Here is a 23,076-nt window from a genome sequence, read left to right as displayed (position 1 = left end):
GTCTACGAGAGCGCCATCTGGAGTCAACGCCTGGACGGGCGTCCGCGAATGGGGCTCTGGAGTCTGCAGCATGGCCGCCGGAGGCTACAGTCATCGGTACCGTCCCGGAGAAACCATGGTATCCTCTCTTTACTCACGCAATGTGTCGTGGAATTGAGTTCGCATACAAATGGTGCACAACGTTTCGTGCGCGTCTCAAAGCTCTGCGCCGTCCAGCCGCCACTCGTCCTCTGGAAAGCAGTATCACTGCGATAACGGACTGGTAAACTTCAGCCCTATCTGCTGCTGCTCGCATTGACACCTATCTTCTCCTCACTTGCGTTGACAGTACTAACAAGGTGTGGACAGGCGAGTGCTTCGCGAAGACGGCACGCTGCTCCGTGGAAGCCGTTCCGTACTCCAACTCTGTAATGTTAGCCCTATTCTATCGGCATGATAGGCCTGGTCTCACCCCGAGGACGGCTGTCGTAATCCTCGTCTCTTCTACCGACTACTCAGACGCAAAGGGCATACAACGATGGCTCCCCGAGACGACCCAGAACAGACGTCCGTCGACACCAAGGATGTGAACGAGAAACAAGCTGAGATACACGTCGCCGTGGTCACGGACGAGGTCGACACGGGAGCACAGCTCGTCGCGGGCACGGTTGTGGAGGTGGACCCGCAAGAAGCGTTGCGCGTGCGGAGGAAGATAGACTGGCACATCATGCCGCTTATGTGCAGTGAGTGCGGTCACCAGGTTGTCTGTGTACATGGGCAGAGCTTACGGTCTCGTGCGACTAGCGATCTACTGGGTGCAGTACATGGACAAGCTTACGCTTGGGAACGCGGCGATCCTGGGACTTAAGTGAGCTAAAATAGCAGCTCCGTGTACTGAAGGTGGTTTCTTGACTGACGCGGGACGCACTGCAGGACTGCAACACACTTGACCACGAACCAGTGAGTCGAGAATCGTACGCTCGTCGTGTATAGGCTCCCTTTTCTAAGCTCTCGCAGATACAACTGGTATGTCTGTAGCCTTTCTATGTGTCTCCCACGCTACATCAAAACCTCAGGCTAGGAACGATCTTCTACATCAGCTACCTCGTCTTTGAGTTACCCCAGAACCTCGCGTTGCAGCGACTTCCCGTCGGCAAATGGCTAAGGCAAGCCGCCTCGATCCTCAGCTCACCTCTGTACTCACTCTCAAGAACAGTATCAACATCTTCATCTGGGGCGCAGCGATGGCTTGCCACGCGGCCTGCAAGAACTTCGGAGGTCTCCTTGCATGTCGCTTCGTGCTGGGCATATGCGAGGGCTCCGTTACGCCGGGGTTCATGGTCGTGACGTCCATGTTTTACACCCGAAAGGAGCAGACGTTGAGGGTTGGGTACTGGTGTGCGTGACTCGCGTTTCTGCTTCGTGTGTTCTTTGGTTGACGACCTCGCGTTCTCACCAGTCATGATGAACGGGACTGGTCTGTACACTATTAAAGCCGACGTTGAGGCTCTGTTGACACATTGCAGCCCAGATTATCCTTGGCTTCGTGAGCTTCGGCTCGCTGCATACGCATACACCAAACTTCGAGCCCTGGCAATGGTAATGTTTTCAACGGTATTCATCTCTCCATAGGCATACGCATAATGATGGCGTCAGGCTCGTCGTCATTACTGGCGCGATCACGATAGTCTCGTCCCTCGCATTCTGGTGGGTGATCTGCGACCAAGCGCTGGATCACTCGAGTTGATGGTGTCTGAATAGGGTCATGTTCCCCGACTCACCGACCAATGCGTGGTTCCTCACTCATGAAGAGCGGGTGATTGCGGTGCAGCGGCTGAAGGCAAGGGTATTCGGCGCCTTCGAGGACTCAGTCTCATCATCACACTACAGGTGAACCAAACAGGAGTCGAGAACAAGCACTTCAAGAAAGAACAGTACGCCGTCGCGTTCATCCTACAGACCCTAGCCTGAATCTCACCGGCGCACCCTACTAGGTTTTACGAAGCCCTCCTTGACCCGAAGACCTGGCTGTTCTTCCTCTTCTCCGCGCTCGACAACGTGCCCAACAGCCTCACGAACCAGACGCAGATCATCATGGACTCGTTCGGCTTCACGAATCTGCAGACGACACTCTTCAGTCTGCTCAGCGGCGCGATCGAGCTCCTCACGATCTCGTCAGGCGTGAACCTCGCGACGCGATTGAGCAACGCGCGCGCGTATGTGGGCGTGTGTTGGTACCTCCCGACGTTGTTGGGGATCTTGTTGGTGAACTTGTTGCCGTGGAGCGATAAGGCGGGGTTGTTGTGTGGGCAGGAGCTGACGAGTACGTTTGAGCTGATATTCGTTTCCTCATATTCCTTACGATACTTCGCAGACATCAGCGTGACGGCATTTGTCCTTGCGCTCTCGTGGGTGACGAACGTCACCGCGGGGCATACCAAGAAGGTCACGGTCAACGCGATCATGCTCATCGGCTATTGCGTCGGCAACTCAGCGGGCCCTTTCATGTGGCAAGCGCAATATGTTCCTAGGTACGCATAAAGCTCCTACAGTTTGTTATTTTTATCTCATAGACTGCAGAAATCATGTACCGTGGACGATTTTCGGCATCTGCTACGTCTGCTGCATGGGCCTGCTGCTCATCATCCGGTCGATGCTAGCGCGCGAGAACAGGAAGCGCGACCTCGAGCCGAGGGACATGACGTACGACGATGTATATATCGAGGTCCTGCTTGCTGACGGGACGAGAGTCGAGAGGAAGGTGGAGAAGGTGGGTGACTTGAGTGCCGTTGGGACTGGATGGTGCTGACGAGCACGCTTAAAACGCAGGAGTATTTGGATCTGACGGACATCCAGAACCGCGACTTCAGATATGTTCTGTGATCGAGACAAGTTCCAATACGACTCTATAGACACGCGTATATCACCTCGGGAACATCCCTTGCCCACTCGCCCACTAGCACACTCCGTTTTTCGGTGCGAATTGCCAATACTGCAAACAAAACATGTTCATCAACACGCCTGAGTCTACGAGTGAAGCACGTACACGTCTGTTCGGCAACGCGAACACATACGGCCCCAAGAAAGACTTGACGAATCCCGGCACCGGCGGAAAACCGGACGATGGTGGTGTGTGTATGATCGTGTACACGAGGAAGGTCGTCGGTGGCTGGTGACTCCTACGTCAGAACTTGGTATTAAAACAAGGACATGGCAAGCCCACTCACCATCTCCTTCATATGTTGCGTACTGACGTCGGCAATGTGCTTGACCTCCTCTTCCGTCAGCCCGGACGCGCGCAGCTTCGCAGGCTCAAGGTACGTGATCTCTTGCATGAACTGCGATTTGATACAAACTCTTTGAGCCGCTTACACTTGCTTTAGAACATCCGAAAACGTACATGCTTCGTGAGCGGCTCGACGAACGCATCTACAAGCGCCGTCAGCCGCTCGCCATCGTACGGCTGCTGTTCATGGGGCCCCGCAACTTGGCCGTAGCCCCACGTCTCGCTGGGAGGGAGACACGAAACGAGGTACGTCTCGAACGCATGCATTCCTTCCGTGAAGGTGGCGTGTTCCGCGACGATGGCGGAGGTGTCGAACTTTGGGTTGAAGAGTGGGTAGTATATCGTCTCTTCCCAGCTGGCACGGAGGGAATCAAAATCAGGGGTTACTGAGGTCAAGGATATGCAGGCACATACTGATGATGGTGCTCAAGGGCTGCAACCCATTGGAGGGCATATCCAACGAAATCTGCTTCCTTTCCCGTGGGCACTGACGTTGCTTTCTGCCGTGACAGATCCATGGTCAGTGTCACTTGCGTGCACGAAAGGGACGCACCTGGTACACGTTCAGCAGCCCATTCATTAGACACGCATGCGCGCCGGCCATCTCCCAGTACTGCGCCTCATAGATGTCTGCAGGAACCGGCCCACGGGAGGGCTCTTCGAAGTACGCAAGCGCTTTGCGAAGTGCGGGTACGGATGCCATAGCAGAAGTGTCCTGGGCATTCGAGCTACGCTCTCCAGTATATATGGCGGCATCACAGCTACTAGGTGAAACAACTCATCTCGTTGAACACGAGGCCAGAGCGCGCTGCCACGCCGACACTGCTCTCGATCACTGCAACGCAGAAACACGCTCGACATCGTCGTCATTGTGCGTAAATCCAGCCATTCTGCGTCTCTGCAAATGCGAATCATCACCCGGTCCTTGCGGATCTGCATCCGTGCAGGTCGGAATACTGAAAGCGGTGCTCGGTCCCTGGAATGCCAAGCTTCAGCGGAGTGATGGTGGCTCAGGGCAGCACCATTCAGACTCTTTAGCACTCTGCGACGCCGCGGCGAATGATCTAGTTCGGTGTTTGGTTCTCGCTATGCCCGGTGCTGACCGGGTTGAGTTCTACGTTGGAACCTACCTGAATAGACGAGCATGAGTGTCGTAGTTGCGCACCCTGAGTCGTATTCTTCAGTTTCCCTTCAGGTCGTGTCACTGCAACGGCGTTCAATCAATGCGGCCTTCAATGATCAGCCATGATCCTGGCAGTTTCGCCACTGAGTGGTATCACTTCTCCTCCTCTCTGCGCCATTGTGTTTTGAGTGATGGACAGTTGACAGCATATTGTGAAGGTGATTTCGATCCAAGTCGTGTAATGTGAAGTCGAACGCACTTGACAGAGACCGAGGGGGGGCTTGCTACTAAGCTAGCACTAAGTACTTGTTTTGGGGTCAGCGCGCGTCGAGTCGGTGACAGTATAGCTCTACTAATATCATTCAAAGCACCGTTTGATGCACCACGGCGACTGTATTCTGAACGAGCTGCATCACCTCAAAGTTGCTATTCCTGCGCAGAATGCAGCAAAGTTGTGAGTACTCCAAGTGAAACCGCCCGGTACATAGCCACGCTCAGCGCGGTCACGTGGCGAGCCACTGGCCCACACCCGGCGCGGTGGCGGCGCCCACCAGGACCCACCTCGCTTCTTTACAACTCAAGTCCCATCATCCCAGCTACTGAGTGGCACGCCGTGCGCCATTGAACATCAGACACAGCATACTAGGCCACATTAACGTCGAGTGAATGTGGTAGCAAGTCGCTACGTCAGACTTGTACATGGTGCGAACTTCTTTAGTTAGGGTCTCTGCGATGCGTACGATCGCTCTCACGTGCCCCGATCACGCTTTGTCCTCGCGCACAACGAGGACAAAGGAGGACAAAGGCTTTTGTTCTCCTCGTATATATAGCCCTTGCGAGCTTGGCTGGGACCTCGTCATTTCACGCTCTGCTCGCAGGTATGTCTTCGCCACTCACCGTGCCACAGCGACGGCGTCTCACGCTCTGCTCGCAGCACGGCGCGTCTGGATCTAGGCCACATTAACGTCGAGTAACTGTGGTAGCAAGTCGCTACGTCAGACTTGTACATACCGTTTTCTGAAGGTAAGTATCTCTTCACACCAACGACGCGAGCTGACCATTTCTCGAAAGACAATATTGTCCGCATTTAGGAAGTGGCGAGGGTTTTAAGGAGAGTATCGTGAAACTCGCGAAAGGCGTCGACCTCGGACGCGTGATGCCACAAAGTCCCCACATGCCCCAATCCTTGACCTGCAACGTCAAGGAACATCATTCGCCCTTGCATATGCGCGATCGCAACCATATGCGGATCGTTCTGGAGACGGTCAAAATCCCGCTGGACCGATTCCCTAGCACGAGAGTCTTCATCGAGGTAATACGCGACGCTGTTAAAGGTGGGCTACACTGCGACATCTCTATATATCGTGGATTGACCCGTTCATCATGTAGGTCATCTCCTTGATGGGGTGCTGCGCCGAGATATCAGCAAGGGCGACATTCTCATCTTGCCGGGAGATGTACCGTTCAAGGGATTCGTCTGTGACCTTGATCGCGGCAGTTTCGTCGACAGCACAGAGCTCGGCGGCTCACGTCCAGACGCCTATGCTAGTGAGGATGACCCCGAGAATGAACTCAAGGATCGGACGGTATGTGTTTGTCCCGTAACACGATGGGTACTACTGATCATTAGCGCAGGGTACATTTCGATACTTCGCCCGCGAGCTACTGAACAGAAGTGGACCGGTCTTTCACCGCGCGCATCATGATATTGAATCGTTCTATTGGGTTGTTCTCTGGATCATCCTTTGTCATACGGACCACGACAACCCGGACGACACCGCGGCGTACGATGGTGTCTTTGATGCTGACACGCAGAAGGCTGCTAGCAGTCAGAAGCTCCTGTGGCTGAACCGCGATTCACAATACTTCATCATTCGCGGCAACAAGCCCCTCACTGACCTGATGGACGTCTTGGCGTCGCTAGTCAACAGGGCCCAGAGGCAGAGGGATTTACAATTAAGACCTCTGACCTATGCAGCCTTTACTGAAGCCCTCGACCGTGCTTTGGATGCCGAAGACTGGCCAGAGGACGACAAGGCACGCTCGTTCATACCCCCGGGTCTTGATGACGATGTCAATGGGAACCAAACGCGACAGGGAGTCCAGCGACGAGGGAACGCGCTCGAAGGAGTAGAGGGTGTCGACGGACGTGGGTCTACTATGGGCTGGTAGGGTACCTCACTTCCCTCAAGTGGGTCAACTCAGATCCGGAGCCAGAGTCGAACATAGACGGTGCTTGAATGACTTGAATGACTGTCAGGTCGTTGCCATTCCCAAATATACACCGTTATCTCTCACTTCCGTCCTGCGTAGCACCGTAGCTGGATGTGATCAATGCTCAGAGCACAAGATCGGATACGTCCACTATTGTCCCATGCTTTCTTACGGACGGACTTCGAGACAATATCCTTGTTATAGTACATATGCCCGACAGTGTACGCATCATACGCATGAAATTTGACCCTTCAATCATCGCGCGAGGAGGACGAATACCGAGGCTTCGAGCTGCCTGCTGCGACTTATACATCCATGCCAGTGAGCGCGTAATAAGTTGTTATCTCTGCGCAGTACAGATGTAAGTCCAAGTGAAACCGCCCGGTACATATACAGTAGCCTGGGGCCTGGGCCACGCGTGTTGCGCTCAGCGTGATCACGTGTGGTACGAGAGCCTCGTCGGCTGTGGCGGCGGGCCACACCGGCGCCTACCTCGCTTCTTTACAACTCAACTCCCATCATCTCAGCCACCAAGTGGCACGCCGTATATCATTGAACAGTAGACGCGGCATACTAGGCTACAGTAACGTCCAGTAACTGTGGTAGCAAGTCGCTAAGTCGGACTTCTGCACACCGTTTTCTAAAGGTAAGTATCTCGCTACACCAACGACACGAGCTGACCGTCTCTCGAAAGACACTTTTGTCAAGAAGCGGACAATATCATCGTTGTGTGGCTTCATAAGGAGGTCACATTGTCCACATTTAGGAAGGTTGGCCACACGAAGTGCCGAGGATTTAAAGATGTTCGACCCGTTGTCATGGATGTCCCACTACGCCCCTTGCCCTTGTGGCTACGACCGCTACGCATCTGGTTCTTCGTCCAGTATTTCGTCCAGTATGACGGTCAGCGATCTCTCCACGCCTGATCGACGGAACACGCGCCCACCGGAGGTCGATACGCACAGCAAACGCGCTGCAAGACACCATTCAAACGCGAGCAGCTATCGAGGAGAGTCCAACGGCAGGTTCATTGAATACGGTGGCACTGTCGATGAATTCCTGAAAGAATACGCGCGTTCCGCCACAACGTACCAGCCGCCAGACCGCGACCACATGGGAGCGTTCAATGAGCTGGAGGACACGAAACTCTTGAAGGATGAGAAAGACATGTACGAGCCTCTGGTCAGTCATGTCGTCCATCGGTCACAAGGCTAGCTACTGACGGAGCTTGTAGATCAATGGCTTTAAGAGCCTCTGTGACGATATGGATGCCGACAAACGTCCCGCGTTCTACGACGGGGCTAGCAAACAGTGGCGTTACCCTTACAAGAGATGGCTTTGCCATCACACCTTCATGGCCCCCGACATCGTGGCGCTTCCACCAGGGACAACGCTTGCTGATGGCGAGCAGCCTAGTGAGTGGAAGCATGCGTGCTTCGTTGTCGAGGTCAAAGGAACCAAACACCCGGATCCGATCACCTCCAACCACGAGAAAGCGGCCACTCACAGGATCCAGATCATGCGCGACGCTGGACACGTCATGCTTGCAACTGGGCTTTTGTGTGTCTTTGTCGTCGGCATCTACGGCCAGGATGCACGCATCTTCCGTGTCGACCACGCCGGGGCTGTGAGCAGCCGTCGCTTCAACTACGTCCAAAACCCAGAGGTGCTTCGACAATTTGTTTGGCGCTTCTTCAATCCGACGGCCGGGACGCCCTTCATCGGCGTCGACAACACGATCCGGCCCGCGAGCGCAGCGGATGTGGCATGGGCAAAGGAGGTGTGCGTCGCTGCGGACGGGCGATGGGATGCTGAGGCCGAGGAAGAGTTGAATCGCTGGGTGACGGTACCGTCCAAGGGCGAGCGCAGTGAGCAAGACTATCTGCTACTGCGGTCGATCTACGTCGATCCAAACACGTTTTGTCGCGCGACGTGCGTCCGCCAGGCGGTGCTGAAGGGCGATCAGAGTGGCAAGCGGTACGTTGTCAAGGACGCATGGCGTCAGCGCGCTCGGAAGCATCGCGAGACGGAGTTCTACGAGCGGATCGAGAAGTACTGCGAGGAGACAGGGCGTGCTTACGAGGGCATCGCGAAACTCGCGAATGGTGTCGACCTGGGACAAATGATGTCACAAAGCCTCCACAAGGCCCAATCCTTGACCTGCAATGTCAAGAAACATCATTCGCCCTTGCATATGCGCGATCGCAACCACATGCGGATTGTTTTGCAGACCGTCGGAATCCCGCTGGACCGATTCCCCAGCACAAGAGTTTTCATAGAGGCAATACGCGACGCTGTCAAAGGTGGGTTGCCCTGCGACATTTCCATATACCGTGAATTGACCCGTTCATCATGTAGGTCATCTCCTTGCCTTCCTCGCTGGGGTGCTGCACCGAGATATCAGCAAGGGCAACGTCCTCATTTTGCTGGGAGATGTACCGTTCAAGGGATTCATCTGTGACTTTGATTGCAGTAGCTTCGTCGACAGCACAAAGTTCGGCGGCTCGCGTCCAGATGCCTATTCTAGCGAGGATGACCCAGAGAATGAACTCAAGGATCGGACGGTATGTGTTTGTCTCATAACACGATGGCTACTTCTGATCATTGGCGCAGGGTACATTTCGATATTTCGCCTGCGAGCTACTGGACAGAAGTGGACCGGTCCTTCACCGCGCGCATCACGATCTCGAATCTTTCTATTGGGTCATCCTCTGGATTATCCTTTGTCATACGGACCATGACCACCCAAGCGGCTTCGCGGCATGCAATAAGGTCTTTGGCGGTGCCACAGAGGAAGCTGCTAGCAGTCAGAAGTTCCGTTGGCTGGGCCAAAATTCACAAAACCTCACAATACGCGGCAACAAGCCCCTCACCGACTTGATGAACGCCTTGACGTCCCTAGTGTACGCATCCCAGAGGCAGAGGGATACACAGCACGAGCCTCTGACCCATGCAGCCTTCATTGAAGCTCTCGACCGTGCTTTGGATGCCGAAGGCTGGCCAGAGGACGACAAGGCGCGCCCGTTCGTACCCCCACATGTCGACGACGATGGCAATATTGTGCAAACGGGATCCAAACGCAACAGGGAGGCCGGCGACGAGGGAGCTCGCTCGAAGAAGAAGCAGAGGGTGTCGGTAAAGGACGTGGCTCCACTACGGTCTGGTAGAGTTGACCTCGCTTCCATCAAGTGGGTGAACTCGGATCCGGAGCCAGAGTAAAGCACATACGGTGCTTGAATGACTGTCGGGTCGTTGCCATTCTCAAATAGACACCGTTATGTCTCACTTCCGTCCTGCCTAGTACCGTAGCTGGATGTAATCAATGCTCAGAGCACAGGATATGTCCACTGTTGTCCCATGTCTTCTTACGAACTTCGAGACAATGTCCTTGATATAGTACATATACCCGGCAGTGTACGCATCATACTCGTGAAAATTGTACCCTTCAATCATCGCGCGAGGAGGAAGACTACCGAGGCTTCGAACTGCCTGCTGCAGCGTAAAAGCTTATAATTACATCCATGCCATTGAGCGCGTCATAGTAAAACGTCGGATACCCTGCGCGTGACGAAGCTACTCAAGGGGCGCAATTTACGAAAGTGCCATCTGAACTGAGCCCCCATGGATGGGCGCCCGCGGTAGGAGCGTTGCAACGTCGTCGCTGGAGGCTAGTATGCCGCCGCCTATGGTCATCGGTTCCGTACCGGAGACACCATGGCACCCTCTTCATGCAATGGATCGCAGGATTGATCATTGTATGGCAAGTGTGAGTGCCTAGTGTTCGCACTCCACGCTCTAGCGGTGCATGACGGGAATCCGAGTCCGTGATATACTCTCAACATTGATCACACACGGTGTCACTGTCGAATATTGAGCCCGGCGTCATCAGTAACATACATAGTGCATTGCACGAGTACACCCCCGGGTACTCGGGCGCCTACCCGTACCCGTACCCGCAGGGGTCAGGTACCCGCCCGGGGGGTACGGTCGTCCGCGGGTCTTGCGGGTTTGCGCGGGTCACGGGTATCCGCGGGTACCCGCGGGTACCCGCAAGGACTTCAGTGGGTACGACTTCAATCGGTAACATTCATACTCGTACCATACATTTGAAATTGTATACAACATTCAATACTAGACAAAAAAGACTGCATCATCTCGTGGGTCCTCAAAGCCCCAAACGTCTTCTACATCCTCAGGCAATTCTCCAGATGGGTCCTCGCGAGCCACAGACAGGATATCCTCGTCCTTGATGAAGCCCAGGAGACTCCAGCTGTTCAGGCACATAAGGGCCCGGATTGACGCCGCTGAGAGACCGTTTCGCAGATGGGAGATGAAGATGCGCCCTTTGCTGAAGAGCCGCTCGACGGCAACGGACGTAGCTACCGTGACGACAACAACAGTCAGGTCAACGATGGCACAGCATTAACTGTCCTGTACTTACGAGGTATTGTGAGATACGAAATGGCCATCCGCGAGAGGTTCGGGTATGTTGTGCGCGACTCGCGGCTTGTCCACCACGCGAGTGCGTTGTCGATTGTGGGGTCGGCATCCAAATTCAGATAGTGATCGAGTTCATCGATGATGGGGATTGCGGCCTTCTTGCGGCTCGCGCGGGCGGCGTCGAACATGTTCTGCTTCTTGGCTGGGCCAGTCGATGAGGTCGGTTGCGCGTCCGAGTCCATCGGTGGCTACACGCCGCACGGTGACGAGCCAATGAGTGATGTTATAAGGCAAATAGAAATGTCAGGACGTACCTGCAACTCATCTGCGCCCTCTGGCTGCTCGCGCGGCCTGGCGTTTCCCTTCCACTCCTCATCGTACGTCTGCCGCACCAAGAAGCGCGCTTGCGCGATCCACTCATCCGGCCATCGATTGTCTCGGAAATACTGTAGCTTATGCCGAGGATCGAGGACTCAAAAAAGCGTGTCAGAGCAAGGGTATGATACAAGGTAAGTTTCACTTACTCATTGCAATGCGATACACGGCCGACTCATCGCTTTTGTTGTAGTAGCGATTGATCGCCCGCTTGCCCAGACCTAACGCGACGCGGATGGCGGGGTCAAGCGTTTGATTGAGAGCCTCAGTTGCAAGGCGTTGGTCGATGATGTCCATGGCGGGGATCACGTCCGTGAGGTCAGGAGCATCCTTGCCCTCGCGTGAGAAGAACTGTGTCGCGTCGTAGAACACCTGGTAGGTGTGTCGATGTCGCGATTGGGATTGATGGTGCAATGACGAGTTGGCAGTGGACGGCAAGGTGCAAGTCGGTGGCGGCGGGACAGAGGATCAGCAGAGCAAGTTGGCAACAGCAGTGGGATGTATGGGAACAAGAGCGCGAGCACGAGCGCACAGCCGTCCCGAAGAGGCATTGTTCAACGCATTTGGTAAGTCAACGCTGGACCCACAATGTGACTGACGGTGACTTGCCTGCAGGATGTCACGCAGTTGCGCGGCAATCTTCCACTCTCTTTCGTCCAGCTCCCACTGGCGCAGGTTGTTCACCTGCGCCTCTGTCATCTTCTCGATCGCACCTCTATACGTCAGTGCAACATCCAACATTCGAAACGTGGAGTTCCACCGCGTGCGGACGTCGCGGGGAAGCTTGCGAATGGCCAGCTTCATTTCTTCAAGGAGCTTCCTCCACGCCGGGAGCAGGAGCGTCGTCGAGCGGTGTATGGAGATGGAAATCTTTCGGAGCTTCGGAGGTGTTCATACCAGGGTGAGCAGCTGACTTTACCTCGTGCTTACTGGACGAACTCACCTTTAGCAGCATCATCTTTACGGGCCTAACCTCGGCTTCCATCCTCGCTCGGCTCGCAGCGTCAAGATCGTCCCGAACGTCGTAGAAGCCGTCTACCGAGTCGGTGCCTGGCATGCCCTCGTCCTCATCATCGAAGTCGAGGTCGTCCATGAGGCTTTGCACATCAGGAAAAACCGTGCCTACATAAGGTCTCATCAGAGGTCATCTACAAGACATCTTAGGAACGTATAGGACACAAAAGACATAAAATGTTACATAAGACCAAAACATGGCACTTAAGACAAGTCCCCGTCTTATTGTGTCTTTGATATTATGCATAAGAGCACTAATGTACGCAATAAAGACATCTTGTGTCTTATTCAGTCTTAATTGTGTTGTCATTTTGGTCTTTAGTTGCCCTTATTTCACCTACAATATGTACTTCAGTGGGCGTGCTGAAGTACAGTTATGTACAGAATTAAGTCTGCTGATGTCCACTTATGCACATGTACCAGATCACATCATAAATATTAGCAGTGCGGGTTGTTGTACAACATATACAGACACATAACTACTGGTATAGCACGATCAACAGATAGGCATAGACTCGAGGTCAGACGGCGCCGGGATGACGACCACGGCTGAGACAGGCAAATAGTAGTAGAGGGGGAGTGGGATACGTAGCAGGCACGCACGTCTGATGTGTAGTAGTACAGAGGATGATAGATATAGTAGCTGCAGGATTGTCGTATGAGTAAGTGTAGATAGAGGTGGTATGGGCATAGAAACACTCGCCTTGGAAATGGGCCGATTCTACTGCTCCTGCCACGCGAAACAGACAAAGTTGATGATGTTCACGGCCTTGATGCGACAGGACAACTACGACATCTTGGTGATGTACCTCTCGCAGTGAGATACAAAGAAACCACTGGACACTGACTGACTTACCACTCATTGCCGAGTTCATCGACCTCACGCTCGCTGCTGGAAGTTTGCTCCTGGGCCTTCTTCGCGCCGGACTTCGATCGCGACGGACGTGACGGTCCACTCTCTGCGTTCGCTGCATCCTTCGATGATCCAGCTGCAGTCTTGGACGCCGCAGGAGTCTTTGCCTTGCTGCCTGATGCCACGGCTGGCAAGGTGACGTTCAGCTGGTCGAGGTCGATAGCCGCACCGCCCACACGTTCCCCGTCTTCTTCCTCCTCCTGGTTCTCCTCCACAGCGTCCATATCACCATCCTCGTCCCCTTGCATCTTCGACCTACGTCCCTAGTGAGCAAACCAAGCCATATTGATTGCGAGAAGTTACCTTATATACGACCAGATTAGTGACTGCGTCTCCTGAAGGTATGGCTTGTTATTCATGTACTCCAGTGCACTCATCAGGCTGTCCCATCTTGAATTGCGCCCAACATTTAGTATAGATACCACAAGGTAAGCAGACTTACTTCTTGGCGTAGACCGAGTTCGCAAATTTCAGGTTCACTTCGTTGTCTTCTTCCACCTGCGCGGCGACGTCAGCCAATGCTCCCTCTATCTACACAAGTGCAATGACGTCAGTTGGTTTTGTGCGTGGATTGGAATAGGGCTTACGGCGGTGCACACTAGTGCGATGAGGTTCAGAGGCACCTTCTTGAAGTCTACCATCGCCGCCTTGATGCACGCACCCTCACGTTTGGCGGGCCCCCAGTACAGGTAGATCAGCTCTTGGATTGCCGGGTGCCTGAAAGGTAGCAAGCGGTTGTACTTGCTCATGATGTAATTCATGATCAGCGCTTCCTTCCGTAGTATAGCTAAGGCATTGTACTCACACTCTTCTCCACGGACGAGCCCTGTTCCTTCCCAAGGTTGTGTTCTATCTCCCCGAAGATGTAACGAGGAAGCAAAGCCGTTCGATCGCCCATCTTCACGCTGACCTTGCCGATCAGCCACAACGCAATTGGCCTCCTGTCATCAAGAGAGTATAGGTGAGGGCTCAGGTCGTAAGCCTTCTGGATCACCTGGGACGCCTTCCCCTTGAGCTCGTTTCGAGTTTGAGATAACGCGCGCACGATCTCCGCTATCCACGCTGGGCAGCCGCTTGGAGACGACTGACGGCTCCTTCGTCCAGGCGGACTTCAGAGCGGTGCGGAGGCGCAGCGCATCTTGTGCTGCATGGAAAAGTGGAACAAGCCATGTTGGCAAGTCTGACACCCTGAGGCGCGCGCCCTTGGCCCCACCGGTGCGATACGCCTTGGGACGAGCACCCTTGCCCTTGCGCCTGGAGTCAGACAAGACCTGTAAAGTGTGAGAGATGTCTGCATCATTCAATATGATTGCAGAGATGATTGACACTGACGATCATCCCATCGTCGTCGCTCTGTCCCTCTTCTGCGTGGTCTGTCTCCTCTTCATCCTCCTCATCTCTGTCGTCTTCATACGCCTCTCCTTCCTCTTGATCATCATCCTTGCTGCTGTCGTCCTGATCTGAGTCATCGGATGGTTTGTCATGTGGGCCTGCAGCCGTGCGCTTGGCCTTGTCAGAATTCTTGCGACTATCGTCGCTGGCGGCCGGGGATTTGCTATGCTCGTCATCCGAGTTGTTGTTGGCGCGATTCTTACCCTTGTCCTGCTTCTTCGTGAACGTCACTATGAGTCATGTCACCAAGAGCAAATTACGGAACAGGGTGCGAACCCTTGCAGCCGCATCTGTCGCTCGTGAGGGGGTGTTGACCGACTTGCTCGGAGGAGCCCGAGCGTTCTGTTCTTTTCGTCCGCCGCCTAGCAGGTGGTCATAGTTTGATGTATGCACGATGGCCAAAGGACTTACCCAATGTTCGTGCCAGGTCCTCCTCGTCCGCGTCTAGCGTAGGCGCAGGTTCTGCATGTTGGCCGTACTTCCGCTTTGGCATAGCTAGAGCAGCGTGGTGTTGTGAGTTTCATGTGCCAATGTATATGAATCACATACGCCGTGGCTTCTTGGGCTGCTCGCCCTCGCTGTCAGCCGTCTGGTCTTGCATCACCACGTCAGCTACCTTGTTGCCTTGCGCCGTGTCATTGGCAGGCTCGTCCTCCTCCTGTGCGTTGTCGTTGCGCGAGCGCGACTTCTTCTTCTGGGGCCTTACGTCCTCTTCATCATGCGATGCTTCATCTTCCTCCATCATCTTTGATTTTCTCTTGCGTATCTCTGACACGCACAGCAAAGTGAAGTTGATTAGTGTGTGTTGGAGTAGACAAGGGCACGTACTATCCGTTCGTTCCTCCTTCTCCCTCTGCTTCTCCTGAGCTTTCTGACTTTTCTTCTTAGCTGCGGCGGACGATGTTGCAGCCGCCTTTACCACTTTCTGCTTGTCCTTAGTACCCTTCGAGGCTGTGCTTCGCTGGCCTGCAGGATTCTCTGCTTGTTTCGAGGCAGCGGATCGGGTCATACGTCTGTCCATTTGGGTTGTACGATTTGACCAGGGCGATAGAGTTAAGGCGAGATGATACTCACCGCGAAATGAAACGGAGACCACTCGAGATAATCGAGGGTTCGATTACACACGGTTCAATATGTACCGCCGAGGTAAGCGCCAAATCCGATGAATATATAATATGTCATTCTAAGAGCGTACAAGACATGTGCCACGTCAAACAAAATGTACGTTGTGAGACCATCCATTCCGTTCCTTCAACCACTTAGCCATCTCTCGGTCCGTGTTGAGTACAATAGAACTTCTCTTTCCCTTGTAGTGTAGGTTGAAGTGCGTCAGATCACAGGAAGGGAATAAAATGAAGTCGCCGTTCCATAGAGGTACAATGAGTCCGGGCTCGTAGAGAACGAGTTCACCGCCTTCAAAGTCACCGATGGCAAGGACAAGGCAAATACCGTCGTCCTTGCCGTCTCTGTGTGCTGCCGTGGTGACATTCATATTGACGACCAATCCTAGGAAAGGAGAGGCGAGCGGTCGGTTGTTTCCAGGCAACACCCTGACGTAGGCTTCAAGGTGGTCGTATACATCTGGTGCAATCTCTTGAATCTGAAAGTGCCGGGTACATCTCAGCATTACTAACTCCTTAATGGTTAAGCAACTCACCTTTAAATCCAACCAGTCGAACAGAGGGGCCAGAATTTGTTTCATGGACTGGTAGATCGATTGGTTGGTCGAGTTCGTCATATCCTTGGATGGGTACGGTATGAACTGGTGGTAGTTAGTCTTGAGACCGCCGGTTCTCTTGAGGTTGCTAGGTGGTACGTCATCTGGTGAGCCCTCTCCCTGTATATGAGTGAGTTAGCTGCTTTCCCAGTCCAAAGGCAATGCACTGACCGTCGTACAATGGCGATTATACCATGTGAAGTGCAGCACTTTGAAGACGTGGCTGCCGCCACTCTGCGCTGTGTCCAATGTCTGTATGACATCCGGTTCGAGGCAGGCGGCCAGGCGTCCAAGAAGGTCGGTTCGTAGGCTCTCTGGCATCGACGTGCATATGGTCGCAAGAATGGTGGAGCTTTGAGATTGTACTGTTAGAACATCCCTAAGTGCTTGTGAGAAGCCATATACAGAGTGAAGTAGCGGTGTATCTCACTTGACGAGGTCGCGTTTGATCTTCACATAGCCGTTCTGAGTGGGACGAACACCGTCCACATAAATCGATTTCAACTAGCATACATGAGTCAGAAACGATGGGCACAGGAGTACGTCACTCACCAATGATTCCAGTTCCTCGAGAGTTGCTGGTTCAGTGGCCTTGCTAGCTAGTTCGCGTTGGTTCTGCGTCCAACGTGCGTTTTTATCTCTGTTTCTGGGTGGCGAGAATCGTTTGTTGTGCTCATGGTCGGGATCGAAGCTGGATATTATGGTAGATATTGAGGAGCTTGGAACCATGCTCGCACCGCATGTCATGTTCACTGAATATAGGTTGACTGGCGGGGTGATCGTGGAAGGGCCTGGAACCGCGCTTGTAAGGTTGAGAGGCTGCGTAGGCATTGAACAGCGGGGAGAGGCTGATCGACCTGTAGGGCTGAGACTCGCCAACCGAGACAATGGTGTCAACGGGGACAACGCCATAAGTGAGTCATTGCCTAGGTTTGTAGCTGCGACTGAAGAGTCGAATGCAACCCATGCATCTTTGTCTCGAGGTATGCCAGCAAAGGAACTGTCCGGTATTTGCTCTCAATTGTAAAAAACACACAGATACTAAGAATCTACACTCACTTTTGTGGGAGACGGGTGAACAAAGAATCCGTGGCTGCCAAATCGTTGCAGGGGCAATGAGGATGGATGCCCAGTGCGAGCAGAATATCTTCAGCAAAGAGGTCGCCGAACTTCATGGGACAGTGATCTTTCAGGTAAACTACGATTGGCACTATGGTCTGTCGGACCAGCCGTCCAAGGGGCGTTTCTGCGCTTGAACGTTAATATGCCACAGGTTAGTCAGTGAACAACTGACCGGCATTGGAGCGCCTCAGTATGTGTGCAACATCGGAAGCCAATGTACCGTCAGCCTCGACAAATGGCACTCTGAGGGTCGTGAACCCCATCCAGAGAAGCATGTAGATTGATCCTGTGCAATTGTCCGTCTCAACGCCGACAACATATGACACGCATAGACGCACCGCCCTCTGCTAGCTTCGCAAGCTTACTTCCTATTTTATACCACTTCTGCAGCGTGCGTTCGCTGGGTCCCTTTGGTAGCTTCGAGAGATGCTCTCGCCACAGGGCAGCGATGTTCACGTCCGACCAGCCTGACATACTGAACTTCCAATAATCAATGGTTCTTACGTTTTAAAGATGAGCGAATCTTGCTTACCTTGCGCATTTGAAGGCCAAGCGTAGGTACAATACCATAGTGTGGAACTCGATAACGTTTCTTCTGTCGTCTATCTGGTTACATCTGTTCACCAGATCGACCAGCGTATCACTGCGTCCAGCGAGCGACATGGCGCCAGGAGATGACCAGAGGGCTGAATAGTAACGTAGAGCATCGTCCCTCACGTCATAGGCTGCCAGTGTATACAGAAAGTTCTCCATTGTTGTGCTCGTCCCTTGGTGTGGTTGCGCCATCATCTCCCAGGCGGCATGCGGCTGACTGCGACTTGCAATGTATTGAGTCCCGCTTCTGGGACAAGGCCGCGGAGGTTGAGGATCATGCCCGCCTTGTTGCTCTTTACCACCGCCAGGGTACGGTGCGTTGGCCAGCTTCCGCCGCTGTCGTGATGCTTTTTGTGCACGAACTGGCCCAGTCGCACTCAGGCTGTTGGGACGCTCCCTGTCATTGGAATTACTGCCATTGTGAGGCAACGAGGGTGTCGATCCTGCTAATCAAGTGGTTGAATGGTCAGCTTTTGTACAAGAGGTAGGTATGTAATACTTTCACCTGTACTAGGTTGTGTAGAGTCCGACGGTTGCATGGACACATAGTCCTCGGCGCACCGCCCCGTAGACTGGTCTGAAGCGTCTTCATTGTTGTGCTTCAGTCTCCCCAGTAAAGCTGTCAACGTTGGGCTGAGTGTATCAGCTTGTGAGAGGTATGTTTCCAGTTCCAAAACCTCAGCATTGCTCAAGTACACCATGTTTGAGGATGAGTAGTGACAGTTCTCCTGTCACGGTCGTCCAATGTTCCAGAGCGTTAAAACTAGACATCATTAATTTACTGACCTATAGATTTCTCATACGGTACCGGTCGTGGAACAATCTCCTCAAACTGTTGGCTGTTGCGATGTACAGCACCCTCAAGGGAATATAATGCATTTCTGATTATACGTGATACAATAATACTAATATGACTATGTGCGTTCGATGAAGGCCCAAGTGGACGTCATGAGGAGCTTCATGAGGTTGCTACGCACCGGATGAAAGGCCAAAACCAGAAAGGTTTGGCCTGCTTGACATGCGGAAAGCCGGGTCTTCACCGTCAGTCACTGGGCTGGCGGGGTGTGCTCGCGCTCGCTCCCTTTGCCACCACGGTCGAAGATGCCCTGAGCGATCATGATGAGAGGCTGGTAGGGATAGCTACGTACCGGATAGCAGGCCGAAACTAGAAAGTTTCGGCCTTGTTGAAGGACGGGGGCGAAGTCTTCCCATCGGTCGCTGGGCGGGCGCCTCTTGAAGACCGGCGTGCTCGCGCTCGCTCCCTTTGCCACCACGGTCGAAGATGCCCTGAGCGATCATGATGAGAGGCTGGTAGGGATAGCTACGTACCGGATAGCAGGCCGAAACTAGAAAGTTTCGGCCTTGTTGAAGGACGGGGGCGAAGTCTTCCCATCGGTCGCTGGGCGGGCGCCTCTTGAAGACCGGCGTGCTCGCGCTCGCTCCCTTTGCCACCACGGTCGAAGATGCCCTGAGCGATCATGATGAGAGGCTGGTAGGGATAGCTATGTACTGGATAGCAGGCCGAACCTAGAAAGATGAGCACGTTGCTGCAGAGAGTTGAGAAAATTGCTGAGCTGAAAGCTTCACGTTACGAGTCAGTCACGTGACTGCCACTGAACGTATGTTCTATAACCACTCAACATGCTACAACAATACAACGATGTCATATTACGATGTCCAACTACTAAGACAAGGTAGGCGCGAGCAAAAGTCCAGAGCGTATACAGCGCGAGCGAGAATTGAGAGCGTAGACAGCGCGGACAAGTATCGTGAGCGTAGACAGCGCGGACAAGTATCGTGAGCGAACAAACACAGCAACAACACGAATCAGGACTGACAACACGAGGGTAGGACAAGAAGAGGATACGCTATTGTACAACGAGCAATGGCTCATGATAGATAAAGGCGTCAACCTGATAGGGGAAGAGTATGATCAGACGACCCGGGTGACCCACTGACACGGCGACGAGACGATGAACGGACGATGAGTATGAAGTCGGTAGAGACTCACATCTCAATCGACGGCATGCGGGCCAGCACTCGGGCCAGTGCGACGTTCGTCGTCAGCGGCGGCGTCTGAGGTGCCTCGCTTGCGTTTCGAGGCTTGCCTGGCTCTCGCGAATATATCCTCGAAGGGCGACCTGGGACGTGCCGAGGGCCTCACCGCCCATACCACCGCCTCCTGTACCTCACCGATGTGCTTCTCAATTCGCCACTGGGCGGTGCGCTTGGAGCTGGTCTGCAGCGTCTTGACCATTCGTTGCAGCATTTTGTGCATGTTGATGCGCAAGTCGATGGGTTGAGCAGCGCGGCCGCGAATTGCCTTCCAGTATTGCTCCATCTCCTCCCATGCTCCTTCCTGCGTGTCCGAGTGCGAGATGGGTTTGGCGACATCCGAGTCCTCGATGTGGGCATGGAGAACGTCAAGGTCCTCCTGAAGCGGGAGACAGGCAATTTCTTCTATCGCCTGCTCAAGAAACAGGTCCTGGAAGGTCTCTGAAAGACAGTCGAGCTGCCTCTGGTAATCGCGCGCGACGTTCCCCAGGAAAACATCACGACGCTCCTGGTCGGCGCCTTCGTATTCATTGAGGAGAGCCTAAACGTTGCTGTCAGCTAGGCAGTGATCCCAACAACGACTGAACTTACAATTCCAAGACCCGCCTCCAGGTACTCGACCATGTCGGCCTTGCGCTCCACTAGCTCAGTGAAAGTCTGCACCTGATCGTCGTCTGCTATATTGACGTGGACCCAATAGGCCCGCATGGCACCGTGCCAGATGTACGAATGTCCTTCAGCTTTGCAGACCCACGGTCCAGCACCCTGTATCAGGTGCTTGCTGTAGTCGAAACTGTGTTTGTCGAGCTGATGATCGGTCTGCATCCGTCTGAACATGGCGTCGTCGAGCTCCATGTTTTCCCCCTTGCACAATGAGGCATTCCGATATTGAGCCGACTTCTTCGACGTCCCGGCAGGGGATCGATAGGGTTTGGCCAGGCTCTGCTCGAACGTCTCGCGCAACGCAATGACGTTGACAGAGCACAGTTTCTCGAGAGGGGTTGTCCTGCCTTCACGCATCGCGGTCGCCCGGTCTTTGATGTAAATCAGGGTCTACTTAGCGTCAGCGGTGGTAACTGTTTGATCGATTGTAAGGTCTACCTTGGTGAACCCTCCCTCGCTAGTGGGGCGTTTCAAGTTCGTCGTCCCTGAGCCATCTGCCTGTGCAGCCGTCGCTGCAGCCGTCGCCTTAGCCGTCGCCTTAGCCGTCGCCTTGCGCGGCCTCGGCTCAGGCGTGTAATCCGGCTGTGAGAACATGATCTCATCAAGGCTCACGAGGTCACCCGTGAGCGTCGTGCGCAGTGTCGTCAAAACGTCGGGAACCTTCTGCGTAAGGACGTTATGACTCTTTGCGTCGGAGTAGAGCTGTGTGGTATCTCCGCCGAAAACCACCTTCGGTGCCATGATTTTCTTCAGGACTATTGGGACCGCGCGGATAATGTCGAGGGCCTCCTCAATGTGCGCATTACGGATGCTAACCATCTCCTGATGATTGTGACTGAGTGATACAACCATGAGGACTTGAGTGTCCGTGCAGTACTCCCACCTGCGCCAATCTGATTAGCGAAACAGAGATTGGAGTTGATTATGTAATAATTTACTCAAGGTAACTGAATGTGAATTCTTCGTCCAAAAATTGGCAGAGCTCCTGCCAGTCGCTTAGGCTGAAGTCCTTGACGGTCTGCGCATGCGACGCACTGTCAGAAATGAGACGCTTTGCGGCCCACCATTTGGCTCACCTTTGAGTAATAACGCTGAAAGTGTAGGAGCACTATGTCAAGATCCTCGCCAAAGACCTTGTGCACGACGTCGGGGAACAGCTCTTTGGGGAAGATCGGTGTTGGTTCGTACGGTGGTGGTTCTGCCTTCTTGGGGGCAGCTTGTGCTATCGTCCTGGATGTTGGCTGAGGGTGCTTGACACAGACTGTTGTGTACGCACCTGGCTGAGCGTTGGTAGGTTGGACAATCTTGGACCGAGGACAATGAATTGGTTTGGGACCTAATACATGCATATGTGAGTTGATTATGACCTCAAATCCCATCATCTAACGAGCTCACCGTTCTCGGTGGGCTTGCGGTTGCGGTCACCGCGCGAGTTGAGTTGGAGCTGAGAGAATCTCTGAGCTCCCCCGTCCCTCGAGTCGACCTCGTTGTCTCTGAACGGCTTGGAGTTCAAGAGGGGGCTAGCCCAAGGGCCGGGGGATCGAGGAGGGCCGGGGGATCGAGAAGGGGGGGATCGAACAGCAAGGCGGGAAGTGGTGGTAGGCATGGTGGATGTGAGAAGTCCTCTCGTAAGTTAGGAGAAGACCGGAGGGATGAACAAGGATAGACGGGCGCAAGACGAGCAAGCGGAGCACCACATAAAGGGACGGGTGTGACGGGCCCAGGTTGCCACCAGCCACCTGCACTGCCGACGGCTTCAATTAAGCCCTCCACGCGCTTCACGCCCCTTCGCCAGCCGTTCTATCCCGCTCTATCTCTCATCGTGCGGTCGTACGCAAGAGTTCTCGGTCCCGTTGCGCTAATTTCGCCTTAGCTTGTCGACGCCCGAATGGGTTGCGCTCCTTCAACGCCCCTCAGACTCGGGGGCCCACAACGCTGTCCCTGCCGACACTGAGTCGCTCGTCCGGCGAGAGCGTGTGGCGTGGGAGCGAGCCGCCTCCGCGAGGCGGCTCGCTCCCACGCCACCGGATGCGCCGCCGAACCTTCTAGGAAAAAGAGCAGGAGACAAAGTACTCACCTTAGACTCTAGAGTACCGTGGCGCTCTACAACAGATAGAGGGCTGAAACCTGTAAGATGGTGAGAGCAAATAACAAGGAACCCGGGCACAAAGGTACATACCAACTACCAA

At 54.0% G+C, this 23,076-nt stretch overlaps 8 protein-coding genes across 8 annotated transcripts; 3 read left to right on the top strand and 5 right to left on the bottom strand.

Annotated features, from left to right (window-relative positions):
- Nucleotides 1-517: 517 nt before the first annotated feature.
- C8Q71DRAFT_859566 (MFS general substrate transporter) lies at nt 518-2,862 on the top strand (the record flags this gene model as incomplete). Its single annotated transcript, XM_047927659.1, has 15 exons — nt 518-722; nt 784-847; nt 913-939; nt 997-1,005; nt 1,056-1,128; nt 1,191-1,377; nt 1,439-1,456; nt 1,506-1,578; nt 1,612-1,686; nt 1,741-1,825; nt 1,870-1,913; nt 1,974-2,302; nt 2,354-2,510; nt 2,560-2,749; nt 2,809-2,862. 15 exons carry the CDS (start codon nt 518-520, stop codon nt 2,860-2,862), a joined length of 1,590 nt encoding a protein of 529 aa, XP_047777120.1.
- Nucleotides 2,863-2,935: 73 nt separating this feature from the next.
- C8Q71DRAFT_859565 (uncharacterized protein) lies at nt 2,936-3,968 on the bottom strand (the record flags this gene model as incomplete). Its single annotated transcript, XM_047927658.1, has 6 exons — nt 2,936-2,971; nt 3,026-3,148; nt 3,207-3,317; nt 3,380-3,620; nt 3,680-3,765; nt 3,819-3,968. The coding sequence occupies 6 exons, from the start codon at nt 3,966-3,968 to the stop codon at nt 2,936-2,938; spliced, it is 747 nt and encodes a 248-aa protein (XP_047777119.1).
- A 1,087-nt stretch (nt 3,969-5,055) lies between these two features.
- Nucleotides 5,056-6,856, top strand: C8Q71DRAFT_908962 (uncharacterized protein). The gene is made up of 5 exons (XM_047929019.1): nt 5,056-5,266; nt 5,323-5,411; nt 5,460-5,722; nt 5,778-5,974; nt 6,024-6,856. The coding sequence occupies exons 3-5, from the start codon at nt 5,545-5,547 to the stop codon at nt 6,558-6,560; spliced, it is 912 nt and encodes a 303-aa protein (XP_047777118.1). The 5' UTR covers nt 5,056-5,266; nt 5,323-5,411; nt 5,460-5,544; the 3' UTR covers nt 6,561-6,856.
- Nucleotides 6,857-7,499: 643 nt separating this feature from the next.
- On the top strand, nt 7,500-9,821 carry C8Q71DRAFT_859563 (uncharacterized protein; the record flags this gene model as incomplete). Its single annotated transcript, XM_047927657.1, has 4 exons — nt 7,500-7,784; nt 7,837-8,905; nt 8,961-9,166; nt 9,216-9,821. The coding sequence occupies 4 exons, from the start codon at nt 7,500-7,502 to the stop codon at nt 9,819-9,821; spliced, it is 2,166 nt and encodes a 721-aa protein (XP_047777117.1).
- Nucleotides 9,822-11,419: 1,598 nt separating this feature from the next.
- Nucleotides 11,420-12,158, bottom strand: C8Q71DRAFT_690178 (uncharacterized protein; the record flags this gene model as incomplete). The annotated part of the gene is made up of 3 exons (XM_047919854.1): nt 11,420-11,514; nt 11,567-11,789; nt 11,994-12,158. Coding segments are annotated over 3 exons (483 nt in total), but the record flags the coding sequence as incomplete, so codon positions are not given.
- A 1,125-nt stretch (nt 12,159-13,283) lies between these two features.
- Nucleotides 13,284-15,757, bottom strand: C8Q71DRAFT_859561 (uncharacterized protein; the record flags this gene model as incomplete). Its single annotated transcript, XM_047927656.1, has 10 exons — nt 13,284-13,599; nt 13,787-13,875; nt 13,932-14,084; nt 14,150-14,353; nt 14,406-14,615; nt 14,677-14,952; nt 15,013-15,098; nt 15,148-15,231; nt 15,286-15,504; nt 15,565-15,757. 10 exons carry the CDS (start codon nt 15,755-15,757, stop codon nt 13,284-13,286), a joined length of 1,830 nt encoding a protein of 609 aa, XP_047777115.1.
- Nucleotides 15,758-16,045: 288 nt separating this feature from the next.
- On the bottom strand, nt 16,046-16,738 carry C8Q71DRAFT_687833 (uncharacterized protein; the record flags this gene model as incomplete). The annotated part of the gene is made up of 3 exons (XM_047919822.1): nt 16,046-16,296; nt 16,354-16,573; nt 16,625-16,738. Coding segments are annotated over 3 exons (585 nt in total), but the record flags the coding sequence as incomplete, so codon positions are not given.
- A 3,445-nt stretch (nt 16,739-20,183) lies between these two features.
- C8Q71DRAFT_859559 (uncharacterized protein) lies at nt 20,184-22,493 on the bottom strand (the record flags this gene model as incomplete). Its single annotated transcript, XM_047927655.1, has 7 exons — nt 20,184-20,765; nt 20,816-21,277; nt 21,326-21,770; nt 21,826-21,905; nt 21,964-22,109; nt 22,164-22,223; nt 22,283-22,493. The coding sequence occupies 7 exons, from the start codon at nt 22,491-22,493 to the stop codon at nt 20,184-20,186; spliced, it is 1,986 nt and encodes a 661-aa protein (XP_047777113.1).
- Nucleotides 22,494-23,076: the final 583 nt, after the last annotated feature.

Source organism: Rhodofomes roseus (assembly GCF_022264815.1).
Source record: "Rhodofomes roseus strain CIRM-BRFM 1785 chromosome Unknown C8Q71scaffold_15, whole genome shotgun sequence".
Lineage (NCBI taxonomy): Eukaryota > Fungi > Basidiomycota > Agaricomycetes > Polyporales > Fomitopsidaceae > Rhodofomes > Rhodofomes roseus.
This window is presented reverse-complemented; position numbering and strand designations above follow the sequence as displayed.